Source organism: Prionailurus bengalensis, chromosome C1 (assembly GCF_016509475.1).
Source record: "Prionailurus bengalensis isolate Pbe53 chromosome C1, Fcat_Pben_1.1_paternal_pri, whole genome shotgun sequence".
Taxonomy (NCBI): Eukaryota; Metazoa; Chordata; class Mammalia; order Carnivora; family Felidae; genus Prionailurus; species Prionailurus bengalensis.
The window spans coordinates 97374713-97388462 of record NC_057345.1 but is presented as its reverse complement, the minus strand read 5'-3'; the positions used below and the strand labels follow the sequence as shown (position 1 = coordinate 97388462).

General features: G+C 40.0%; 1 protein-coding gene across 3 annotated transcripts in view; it reads right to left on the bottom strand.

The window, feature by feature from the left end:
- Positions 1-13750, bottom strand: part of MAGI3 (membrane associated guanylate kinase, WW and PDZ domain containing 3) — a 248819-nt gene that overhangs the window by 73703 nt on the left and 161366 nt on the right. For all 3 annotated transcript variants that reach the window (XM_043575877.1, XM_043575875.1, XM_043575876.1), the window contains exons 3-4: positions 12596-12715; positions 5373-5582 (exon numbers count right to left, since the gene is read on the bottom strand). In XM_043575877.1, the coding sequence (XP_043431812.1) occupies positions 5373-5582; positions 12596-12715 (330 nt within the window). The remainder of the gene's footprint in view (positions 1-5372; positions 5583-12595; positions 12716-13750) is intronic.

Genomic DNA, 13750 nt, shown 5'->3' with positions numbered 1-13750 from the left:
GACAAACTGCAAAAACAAAAACAAAAACAAAGTTGGGTTTCAAATCTAAGTGGTTCACGCTCTTAACAGCTATACCAATCTGTCTCATACACATTTAACACAGGTCTTTAAAATAATACTAGTTTTTTTGTAATTACACTCAACAGACTTCCTATTGCTAAATGTAATTCTGTTGGTAATATTAAAGTCCTTTTAGAGTCCCAGAGTCCATAACGTAAGTAAGAATAAAATTTGGTTACTGTCTAGGGAATTCACAATTCATGCACTTAAACCTCATTTTTAGACTTATGAGATAACAACTCCAAACTGCAGGCAATGCCTTGGAATCAAGAATCTTAGAAGAGCCTTTAGGTATCATTACATATAGTACTTCTACTCCAACTGTCCTTTATCCAAAGGAGTTCTATAATCCATTAATACTACCTACTACCTTTCACGGTCCCTCGTCGTATCTTCATTGCCCTACTCATGTAACTGAAATTCCATGATCAAGCATGATAATCGCTCCCTTGCAAACAAACACTATTACTGATTCCTTTGCCTCAACCTTACTTCATCATACATGCCCAGCTGAACAATAATAACTCTGCTTAAATCTTTCCCCCTGCTCTACAGCAGCACATGTAGCTGAATACAGGCAACACTAACTAGTTCACTTGTGATTTATGACCACTAAGCTCAAGAGGGCATTTAACGATGTATGATAATCACAGGAAATTCTAGTCCATTCACTCTGCCACTCTCCCAGATAACCATTTCATACCTTCCTTCTCCTTAAATCTACCATTACTTCTTCCTTATCCCTAATCTCATTTGGATGACTTTGTTTCCTGCACACAGCTAAATCCAATGATCAATTCTCAGTGACCATCTTATGTGAGCTATCAGTGGCATCTGAGAGTTTATCATTCTCTTTCCCTGGCTTCCAGGACACTCTACCCTCCTGGTGTGCTTTCTATCTCACTGGCTTTTCTCAGTCTCCCCGAGCTCCATGTATTAGAGGCCTTCTCAGGGTTCAGTCTTTGGACCTTTTCTCTTCTCTTTCTATACTTACTCTCTTGTGGATCTCATTCAGTGTCATTACTCTGCAATGACAGCTCTACACGCCGTATGCTGATGATGTCCACATATGCATCTTCAGACCAGCCATAGACCTTTAAATCCAAGCTCAAACATGACATTTCCATCTGGCTGTCTAGTGAACATCTCAAGCTCAAATACCCCAGTGTGAGCCCCTAACACCCTTTGCCAACCCAAAGTGACTCCTCTTTAAATCTACCTCATCTCAATAAATGCAACTCCATTCTTCCAGATATTCAATCTAAAACCCATGAAATGATCTTTGTTCTCTTGGGCCTCATATCCAGTCTGTTGGCAAATGTTACTCGTTTGTAAGTGGCTCAGGCCACTTCCTACCTGTCACGCTTTAATCAGGTCCAAACCAATATTTCTCACTTAAATTACAACCTCTTAACTAGCATCGCTGTTCATGCCCATGCCCTCCTACTGCCTGTTTTCTTTAATTTAATTCTATTTTATTTCATTTCTTTAGAGGGTGAGAGCAGGGGAGGGGCAGAGGGAGTGGGAGAGAGTGAATCCCAAGAAGGCTCCCTGCTCAGTGTGGAGTCTGACGCAGGGCTCGCTCTCACAACCGTGAGATCATGACCTGGGCCCAAATCAAAAGTCAGACACTTAAGCAACTGAGCCACCCAGATGCATCATCCTACTGCCTATTTCCAATGCGAAGCAAGAATCAGTTTATTAAAATCTGTTTTATCCAGTTATGCTTCTACTCAAATCCCTAAGTGGTTTCTCATCTCAAAATAAAAAGCAAATTCTTTTTTTAAAAAAGCCAAATTCTTCCAACGACCTATAAGATCGTATGTAATACACGTTTCCACATCCCCCAATCATTATCTGACTGACTTCACTGCTTATTATTTTATTCCCTTCCATCACTCTCATCCAACACATATAATGCACTGTCCACACTGTATCCAACTATATTGGTCTTCTTGCCTTTGTCGGAATATTCTAGGTATACTCCCACCTCAGGGCATTTGTATTAAGAATTCCCTCTGGCTGGGATGCTTTTCTCCCAGATATTTTGAACTTACACCCCCACTTCTTTCAAAGTCCTCTTCTCAGTGAGATCTTTTCTGCCGCTCTATTTAAAACCACAAACTTTGGTCACCACTATCTTTTATCCTTTTCCCCCTCTGCTTTTTCTCTTTAGCACTCTCTAATATATGCTATTCATCTATGTTGGATAATTCTGTCTCTTCCCACTAGAAGGCAAAGTTCATAAAGACAGGGGCTTTTGTCCGTTTTGTTCGGTATTTTATTTCTAGCTGTTAGAAAAATGCCTAGCACTTAGCCTAGCAGGTGCTCAATAAATATTTGTTGAATGCATAGTTTTAATAAAACACAGGATTCATTCTCCAGGCAAAAAAAAAAAAAAAGTGACAGAAATTAAAACTCACTCAATGTGGAAATCAATCTGAAAGAGAGTTACATTCCTGGGATAGAAGTATTTTGCAGAAAGGCAAAAGCAAATATATGATCTCTAATACTTTTGTGATTATGGTTCAAAGTGACTGTGGAAAGGAGTTTGCTTAATAGCCAATGACTTGAAAATACTGTTCATATAGTAAACACCTTAGAAAAAAATGTTAGCATTATTACATAACATATGTCATCCTACATGTGTATATCAGCATTCTTAAATTAATTCTTCAGCAATATATAAAATAATATACAACATTGTTGGGGGGGGGCACCTAGGTGGCTCAGTCGGTTGAACGTCTGACTCTTGATTTCAGATCAGGTCAGGATCTCACGTGGTTCACAAGATCGAGCCCCATGTCGCGCTCTGCATTGACACTGCAGCGCCTGCTTGGGATTCTCTCCCTCTCTCTATGTCCCTTCCCCATTTGTGCTAAGTAAATATATAAACTTTAAAATAAGTTAAACAAAATAATGTACATATTGGTATATACACAAATAAATCTTTACCTAGTCTCTCCCTACTTAACCTCCCCTCAAATTGTCAATTTTTAAAAAAAAATTTTTTTTTCAACGTTTTTATTTATTTTTGGGACAGAGAGAGACAGAGCATGAACGGGGAAGGGGCAGAGAGAGAGGGAGACACAGAATTGGAAACAGGCTCCAGGCTCTGAGCCATCAGCCCAGAGCCTGACGCGGGGCTCAAACTCACGGACCGCGAGATCGTGACCTGGCTGAAGTCGGACGCTTAACCGACTGCGCCACCCAGGCGCCCCAAATTGTCAATTTTTTAAGGCAGGAGTTCTAGTTCCCAATCGCAACACACAAATGCACATTTCTGCAGCTTTCAGTAAGTGAACAACTACGGTTAGTATTAATTCAGAAAATACCAAGGCTTTTTCGTCATGACTTTTATTGTTTTTTCATTAAAATATTCTGAATATTTTCTCTTACAAAGAGGTGTATAATCCAGGGGAAGTGTCCTATGGTATCCACATGCAAGTGATAGTATACAAACTGCCTCCCACTCTTGGATATACTCCCTTTATTTACTATTGAAAACAAAATTTTTTTTAATGTTTATTTATTTTTGAAGGAGAGAGAGAGCATGAGCGGGGAGGGTCGGAGAGAGGGAGACACAGAATCCGAAGCAGGCTCCAGACTGAGCTGTCAGCACAGAGCCTGCTGCGGGGCTCGAACCCACAGACCATGAGATCATAACCTGAGCCGAAGTCAGACACCTAATTGACTGAGCCACCCAAGCGCCCCAAACATTACCATCAAAAAGTTAGTAACATCTGGTTTAACAACTGGCTTCCATGACAAGCATAAAACGATGAAGGTTACAGACAGGCTTCTCTCTAGAGGAACTGCAGTGGTCACCAAAAGGCTCTTCATTAGAAGTAAAAACAGGGGGTGCCTGGGTGGCTCAGTCAGTTAAGTGTTCGACTTCGGCTCAGGTCACGATCTCACGATTTGTGAGTTCGAGCCCCTCATCGGGCTCTGTGCTGACAGCTCAGAGCCCGGAGCCTGCTTCGGATTCTGTCTCCTTCTCTCTCCGCCCCTCTGTGTCTCCTTCTCTCTCCGCCCCTCCCCAACTTGTGCTCTGTCTCTGTGTGTCTCTCAAAAAATAAATAAACGTAAAGGAGTAAAAACAGAACATTTCTCCCCCTCAAATTAAGAACACAGAAGTTCCTATATTGGGACAGGTTCATGGTCTCTAATCCCAGTCTCAAAATGTTAACAGACTTAATTTTGTGGGAGAGCAATGCTCCCCTTAGAGTATGATGAGTTCCCTTAACATCCGCTAAAGAATTAGACATGAATTCACCTAAACCTTTTTAGACCTGTTTTCAGTCTCTACACCCAAATATACTGGGGTCATTAATGTCAAACATATTATGTGGCATAACTACGTGAGATGTTAGGACAATAAAACAGAACTCACACTCTGGAGGACACAAATGAATATATTAAGACAGTCAATACAATATATGCAGCAAATTTTAGTAGATGATGAGTAAAAACATCAGAGGCTTTGGGAAAATAATATGGTAATGGGTTCTGCAAATTTGGGGATGTGATCAAATTCATTCATTTACTGGGTATCAATAAAATACTTTTTTAGTTCCTACTTTGTGCCAGGCACGGTTCATGGTGCAAGGGATACAACAATGATGCGTGCAAAACTTCCAGCCCTTATGAGGCTCATATTCTAGTGTTTTGAATAAAAATATTATAATAAATAGCACTAAAATTAGTTCTGCTGTAATTCTGTGGCTTCCCACTTCTACTCTCAATTAGCAGGGTAAGAATCTCCTAAGCAACCACATTAGTTAGGGGTGCTCAAAAGATTCTCCACCACTAAATATCTGTTGGTTTTGCATTTAATGAAAAATAAGAGAGTCAGGTTTGGAAATTTTCTTTGGGTGAGTAAGAATTTAAATTCAACATATTGCTAACAAATCTTTCAGGTAATTTTTACTGGCATGTTTCTGACCCCCTGCATTTCTAGTTGAAGGCTGAGTCTTAAAACTACATTTTGTTCTTATCCTATAAAGTAGGACTCATGCCAACAGGATTCCCATATCTTGGAGCCTCAAATATTTCGAGTCGCAGGGTAATGGCATATCATGTTATTAGTAACGACAGCTTATTATTGACTTATCCAAACTTCCACTTGGTACAACTCACTTCAGCCTATTAGATGGCTGCCAGATGGTTCCATACACAACCTTTTAGAAAAAAATTAGAATCGCATCACCTGCTGTACACAGACTTTCCGATAGATTTTACTACTTCTAATTCAGTGTCACGTTAAAGTCAATACGGAAGATCAGTTAGAAGTGACTCATCTATTTACAAACCCGCATTTCCGCTGCCGTTAATAGCTTCCTTGTCCTCATCTTCTTCCTCTTCAGGAAGAGAGCTGTCCATTCTCTCCATCTTGCTGACAGATGTGGTTCGCTTTCTTTGGGATTCTGTGTCAAACTCATTATCAAAGAGGACCTGATCAACTGGATCTGGCTGGAAAGGGCTGGGTTCTGCTGGAGGTTTGGGAGTTCCATAGAAGTTTCCTGAAATGGACAAAGTAATAGCAGCTGAAAGAACTGATGTTGAATTGAGAGTCAGAACAATATGACCCAGCGTATGTCTCTGCCCTGATATCTCATACTGAGGCTTCTAATTGATCACCGTTGGCCAAAAGGAAGCCAAAACACTTCTTCCTAGGAGTGGAGGAGGGAGAAAGAACAGAAAGAACTCATTTTTCAAGAGCCCTTTACCATGTATTTTCTAACATTATCTAACTTAAAGAAAAAAAATTTAATGTTATTTTTGAGACAGTGAGAGAGAGAGAGAGAGCACGAGCAAAGGAGGGGCAGAGGAAGAGGGAGACATAGAATCTGAAACAGGCGCCAGGCTCTGAGCTGTCAGCACAGAACCTGACATGAGACCCGAACTCACGAACCACGAGATTTTGACCTGAGCCCAAGTCAGACACTTAACCGACTGAGCCACCCAGGCACCCCTAACATTATCTAACTTTTTAATACTGTTTGTACTAAGGATAGGAAGTTGACTTCATGTACATAGTTTATTTATTCCTACAGGGCTGGCTTTGCATGGGATCTAAATTAGGGCCTCGTTTGTGAATTTAAATGCATCAATGCTCTTGTGTAAGACTAATTGGCATAAGAAGTGGGAGTAAAGGAAGAGAAAACTAACTCAAATAATTTTGTTCTGATGTGCAACATAATGAACTATTTTGGTAAAACGAGGAAATATGTGGGTAAAGGATAAAGCTGAGAACTAACCAGTGTGTGTTGAAATGTAGGCTGTTTATGTAAAAGTAATTTTTAGGTTCTCTGAGCATTCTAATTACATTATTTTATTTGACAATTTATTGAACAGAGACATTATTAGCATAATTCAATATTGGCTTACTCTCAGGAAAGAAAAAATACTTTAATATTCTAAGTCTTTAATATTCTAAGAAAAAATACTTTAATATTCTAAGTCTTTAATATTCTAAATCAGGAATTTTTGCAGTAAAAATAAATGTTCCAGAGTAGAATGAAAACAATTGAGTACCTTAATTTGTCATGCAATTCCCAGTAGGCGGGCAAATACAATGGAAAACCACTCAAAAGGTCTAACTACATGAATAGTTTGTGGCTCCTGCTAGTTTTGACCTTTTGTCAGCCACCATGCCAATGCTCTAGGAAGATAAATATGGTTAGGGAATAAAATACTCACTATATCTATTTTAAAAATCACATCTTCTAATCAAATTCCTGGGCTCGTAAGCAGGCAATTATTATTTTTTTTTTTAGTTTTTTAAAAATGTTTATTTATTATTGAGAGACAGAAAGAGACAAAGCATGAGCATGGGAGGGGCAGAGAGAGGGGGACACACAGAATTCAAAGCAGGCTCCAGGCTCTGAGCTGTCAGCACAGAGCCCCATGCAGGGCTCAAGCCCACAAACCACGAGATCGTGACCTGAGTTGAAGTTGGACACTTAACCAACTGAGCCAGCCAGGCGTTCTTTAAGCAGGCAATTACGACACTCATCGCATAAAGTAAATGAATGGGGTATATAATGAACTATTTGTCCCAGATGAAAAAAGCATAGGTTGTTCACCATAAAACTGAGGCAAATCTACAAATAAGTTCACCTTCAGTAGTGTGTGCCTTGAGGAGAAAGCATTAAGATAAATTCTTTGGAAATCTGACTTAGAGTGGTAATTGTCATTAAAATATTCAAGACAAAACAATGAAATCAAACCAAAACACTTATCAACTACCTCTTATCTCTCCCACTCAATAACTCCCTTGCTTCCAAATCCATGTTTGAAATGGTGTTATTCCTATCATGTAGATGGATGCAAAGATTCATATTAAAAGGCTCAGAGGAGGTCTCTGCGAACTTTCTGGGCCACGAGTAATAAAGCAAAGACTCAACGAAGAGGCCAGCTCACGCTTCTCTGGGGCAGAGGGCACAGAAACATCCCAAAGAGAAGTCTGGTGGAGGAGAAGGAGGATGCCCCAGGATTTCAATTTCTCCTGCACTGTGTCCCCCAATCACGCTGCCCAGGAATTTGGACACGCCGTGGCAAAAATCAAAAGTCCGCTTCTCTAAGGACGGTAGTTGTAGTAAAAATGCTAGACACACATGTTACTGTGTAGACTTAATAATTACTACCCCACTCAAGGAAGTTTAACTGTCTTCCTGGGTGAAATCAGACAAATTTGCGATATTGAGATTGCTACCCATGATCGTGAAGATTTTAGGACTTCATAATAAATTCTGGCAGTTGCCTTATTTAAACATGATTATTGGACTTAGATTAAAAAAGAAAACTAGCGTTGCTCATAAGGAAATTAGATCTATTTTTCTTGAGTGGTTGGTAAATAGCAAGATTTCAGATACAGCAAGGCGTAAAAATGACAGTTTGTGAATCCTACTATAGTTATTATCAGAGAAAGGTTTTCAGCTTTTTGAAGCTGTTTTGGAAGGTTTCCGCCCCCCGTCTTTTTTCTTTTCTGAAGGTTTTTTAAAATTTTTCAAATGGAATTATCAACTATTAAATATTTTAAATACACACAAAAACACAGACAAGTGTATTAGAAGCATCCTTATTTACTTAACTTTCCTTTCAGGTCTCCCTTTTATCCCTCTTTAAGGACTTGCGTATATGGTCACATATTCAATTAAAGCCCTAACTTCCTGTCTCAGTCCTTCCCGTGCTCTCCTTGAGCTGTCCTGAAGTTGGTATGTGTTATTCCCCTGCACACTATGTACAACTAGGATGCATGTACAGGCACACATAATACATAGATACCAATGTTTCTGTAAAAGCTTCATAAAGGTTTTTATCACATTTCATATCTTTTTAAAAATAAATGGTATACTGTATGTATTCTTTTGCATCTTTCTTTTTATACAATTATATTTCTAGGACTTATTCCTGTTCATACATGTAGATTCAAGTCTATTTAACTGCTGTATAATAGTCCATTTTCATGAAAAATTAAAGCGCATCTCATTAACTCCCCTACTCAAACACAGTTGTTTCCATTCTCTCACTGTTTCAAATTAATGCTGTAATGACCATTCCGACATGTGACTACATATGCACAGAGGTAAGGATTTCTCTAGTGTAGGCATCTAAAGAGGGAACTGCCAGGGGCGCCTGGGTGGCGCAGTCAGTTAAGCGTCCGACTTCAGCCAGGTTACGATCTTGCGGTCCGTGAGTTCGAGCCCCGCGTCGGGCTCTGGGCTGATGGCTCAGAGCCTGGAGCCTGTTTCCGATTCTGTGTCTCCCTCTCTCTCTGACCCTCCCCCGTTCATGCTCTGTCTCTCTCTGTCCCAAAAATAAATAAACATTGAAAAAAAAAAATTTAAAGAGGGAACTGCTGGGTTCAGAGTTAAGCACATCCTCAAATTTACCTGCTATTACCAAAATGCTCCCCAAAAGGGGATTATATCATTTTATACTCTTGCCAGCAGTATATGGGAGTTTCCACTTCCCACAATTATCAGACTTTAAGATTTTTGTCAATCTGATGGGTGTGAAATGGAGCATTTCAATTTGCATTTCCTTTGAATTCAGCACACAGCAATTAATAATATGTAATATGCCACACTGCCAGATCCCATGTTGTTATACTTAACAGAGGGAAATAAAGGAGAATGTCTTTGTGATGTAAGGGCGGAGAAGGACTTCTTTTTTTTTTCATGTTTCTTTATTTTGAGAGAGAGAGAGTGCACGTGTGAGCAAGTACAGGGGAGGGGCAGAGACAGGGAAAGAGAGGGAGAATCCCAAGCAGGCTCTGTGCCGTCCGCACAGAAGCTGATACAGAGCTCGAGCTCATGATCATGACCTGAGCCAAGATCAAAAGAGTTGGAAGCTCAACTGACTGAGTCACCCAGGCGTCCCCAGAGGAATTCTTAAAACTTCTAAAGCACAAATCCTAAGAGAAACAGTGATAAATCTCATACATAAAAATTAAGGATTTCTGGAAGACTGGGTGGCACAGTGAGTTAAGCATCCGACTGTTGATTTCAGTTCAGCTCACGATCTCACGGTTCTTGGGTCTGAGCCCCACAATAGGCTCTGCGCTATCAGCAGGGAGCCTGCTTGGGGTTCTCTCTCCTTCTGCCCCTCTTCCATTCTCTAAAAAGCGACCTGACTTTGGCTCAGGTCATGATCTCGCAGTCTGTGAGTTCAAGCCCCGCGTTGGGCTCTGTGCTGACAGCTCAGAGCCTGGAGCCTGTTTCAGATTCTGTGTCTCCCTCTCTCTCTGACCCTCCCCCGTTCATGCTCTGTCTCTCTCTGTCTCAAAAATAAATAAACGTTAAAAAAAATTAAAAAAAAATTAAGGATTTCTGTTTAATGAAGCAACACAGGACAAGCTTATCAGGTGCCAGAATGGGAGAAAACCTCTATAACCAATAAGGAATTAATTTCTAAATAAATATCTAAATATCTAAGAAATGTCTGCAAACGGAGATCTCACTTGAAAAAAACAAATGAAAAGGCAATTACTAATAGGCATATGAAGAGATGCTCAAACTCTCTGACTACCAGAGAAACTTGAATTTAAAGGAGATAGCACTTCTACAACCATCAGACTGGCAAAATTCTGAAGCCGGATGGTGAGGAAGTGGAGTCCTTACTGATGCTGCTGCAGGAACCGACCGCCAGTGCAGGGGCAGAGCTACCTCAACCCCTTTACCAGAGCGAGTACAGACAGCCCTTAAAACCCCACAGTTCTGCCCCTGGGTACGTATGCCACAGACACACTCACACAGGTCTAGGAGAAAAGGGTGTCACCGCTTTATCCATGGTGGCAGGGGAGATTGGAAGCAATCTGGAAGTCAATCACTGGGGAGAGGGGTTAAGTAAAATGCCGTGGATTCACAACCTGGAGTACTGTGCGGTGGTGAAGACAGCAATGAATTACATGTAAATACAGTATAGCAACATGGGTGAACCCAGAAAACATAGAAACAACTGAAAACCGTTAAAAACTGAATGAGATCTAGAATAATAAAGAGTAAATGCATGCAAATAATAAATGCATGCACACGAGGTGCACAATACACATTTTGCAAGAATGCATACAAACAAAAGCATACATATTAAACACATCAGTCTGGTTGCCACTAAGAGGGAGGTGAATGAGAACAGGCTATCTGCATAAAAATATAAAACGGCAGTGGTCACTTCCTCTCAGAAGCCTTCACAGGCCACCTTATCTTTGATATTCTTACTATTTTCTTTAAATCTCTTGTTTTCTGGGGCGCCTGGGTGGCTCAGTCGGTTAAGTGGCCGACTTCGGCTCAGGTCATGATCTCGCGGTCCGTGAGTTCGAGCCCCACGTCGGGCTCTGTGCTGACAGCTCAGAGCCTGGAGCCTGTTTCAGATTCTGTGTCTCCCTCTCTCTGACCCTCCCCTGTTCATGCTCTGTCTCTCCCTGTCTCAAAAATAAATAAAACGTTAAAAAAAAATTAAAAAAAAAATATCTTGTTTTTGTTTCCTTCATAACATCTTCTGATGTTTGATTTTGTTTGTTTTACTAACTTTGTATTTAGATAGGGGATTTATTAAGGTAGTATCATTTCAATATTGTTCACTACAGTATCACTATTCCCTCTTACACTGCTTGGCATATAGTGGGTACTTAATAAATGGGTTGCTGAGGGGTGCCTGGGTGGCTCAAGTCAGTTAAGCCTCCGACTCTTGATTTCAGTTCAAGTCACGATCTCATCGTTCATGAGATCGAGCCTTGCACTGGGTTCTGCGCTGACAGCGTGGAACCTGCTTGGGATTCTGTCTCTCTCTGCCTCCTCTGCTAGTGCGTTCTCAAAATAATCAAATAAACTTAAAATTAAAAAAAAAATGGGTTGCTGAATGAATGAATGAACGAATGAATGAATGAGTTGTGGGAGCTAAGCTCAGAACCCGTAGCTGCGGCAAAGTGAGCAGGCAAAAGCAAATCACAGAAGACTCTGAAGAGGATTCACAAGCAGAGCTGTGCCGGAGGAAGGCTAGCACGACAGCAATGGGCAGGTGGGGAGCACAGAGGGAAGAAGGTGAACAAATGACATGAACCATAGTGGCCCAGAGGCAAGCCAGTCCAAGGCCCACAAGGAAGTGTGAGAGTGAAAAGAAAGGCACTGGAAAAGCTGCTACAGACAAAGAAATGGCTAGATTTGGTAGCAGACACGTGGGAATAGGACAGAGAGGAGGAAGCAAATGACGACTCCACTGTTTTGAGCCCAGGGTGCAGCTAAAGAGAGAAATTACGAATTACTCTTTTGGATACACACGGATGCGTGTTTGGATACGCTGAACTCAAGGTCAGTGTTTATTGAACACCATTTCTAGACACTAAGGATACTTCTGAATAAGAAAGACATGATGCTGCCTTCATCAAGCTTGTGAAAAAGGCAACCATGACAGCGTGATGAAGCAATGATGAGGGAGTACGGGAAACTATGGAGCGGACAAGCTTGCCAGGGGAGAGCGGAGGTTAAGGGGGAACAAAGGACGGAACGTGGCCTCATTTAAAAACTGAAACTGATCTTAAGTCTCTGCTTCCTAGAATCAAGTGGGTAGAGAAGAGATAAGAAAAGAAAATCAATTATTCTATTTTTGTTCTTTCCCCCCCAATCTATATTCTCTCTTCTCCAAGAGAGCCAAGCTGTAGACTTTTTAAAGTGCACAGTATTTGGATTCCCAACCACAAACAGAGAGCAATCAACAAACACATGTTGAGTTCACACGATGAATATGAATTTCTCTGAAATATGCAAACTGGCCAGTTTGAATGATTTCAGTACATTCTTCACAATCAGCTTCATAATATGATGGAATGCTTCTGCTTATTATTTAATCCCATTTTAGTTAGCAAATGACAAAGAGCCTAACCAAAAGAAAAATTTCCCAAAGACCAATAGAAAATTTTTTTACAAAAATGGTATTTTACTGATCAAATTCCCTTTGAAATAATTCTAGTCAGTTTTCTAATAATTCAGATAGTTTTCTTGGTTGCTGCCATTGTCAGTATTTGGGGACATACCATCATACGTTCCACTTTCTAATAATGCGCCACTCTCTTCCAGTGCTTTGAACTGTTCAACAGAAATGAAATTATAGTCCACCCCTGGTACTTCCCCATCCCTGGGGGCCCTTGTAGTGCCTAAGGAAAAAAACAAGAAAAAAAAATAGGTTGTAAACTGCTTTTAAACTTACAAAATATTGAGAATAGAAAATACAGTCTATAGAGAACACATGGGAGAAACACACTACTGAATATATGGTACCTTCTAGAATGACGATCAGAAAATTTTAGATTTAACATTTTTTGGTGAGAGTAGGAAAATAATGTAGAATGACTAAATACACTTTTAACAAAATCTACAGATAGCTATGATATTTGAACCACAAAGACTAAAAAAAGTTTTAGTGTCAAAGGAAGCTTAACTTTCTAAGACACAATTCTTTTTTTTTTTTTTTAAGTTTATTTATTTTCGGAGAGAGAGCGAGCGTGCGCGCAAGTGAGCTCAGGGGAAGGGCAGAGAGAGAGAGGGAGAAAGAGAATCCCAAGCAGGCTCCGTGCTCTTAGCACAGAGCCCAAAGGAGGGCTTGATCTCACAAACTGTGAGATCATGACTGTGCCTAAACCAAGAGTTGGATGCTTAACCAACTGAGCCACACAGGCGCCCCCAACAGTTAATTCTTTTACTTCAATTATCACTACTTAACATCTGAAGGAAAAAGAAGTCTATCAATGACAGATTCATATTTCATGTTTTGAGGGACATGGTATTCTTTTTTGTTTTTAACTGAAGTAAAGTTGACATACAGTATTAGTCTCAGGTGTATACAGACTTCATTTTCATCAAGCTACATTTGTTTCTTCCCTGCAATAAATGTAAGCTAACCTTCGACTTCCTAGCGTCATGAAGGACAATAAAAAGAGAGACACAATTTTTAAAGGTTCTTTTAATAAACTCTAGTTTAAAAACTTGGACAAATTTTAATTATGAAATTATTTTAGATTAATGAATAAAAGGCTTACGATAGGTATTCACATATTACACCTTAGCCATTATTAAGTCATTTCAAACACTTCAGAAATACACTGTTTAATGAAATATACTATGGCAATACAATACTAAATTTCTGTCTACTAAAGAATTCATGCTAAAGCAAAATATTTCAGATCAAAAGT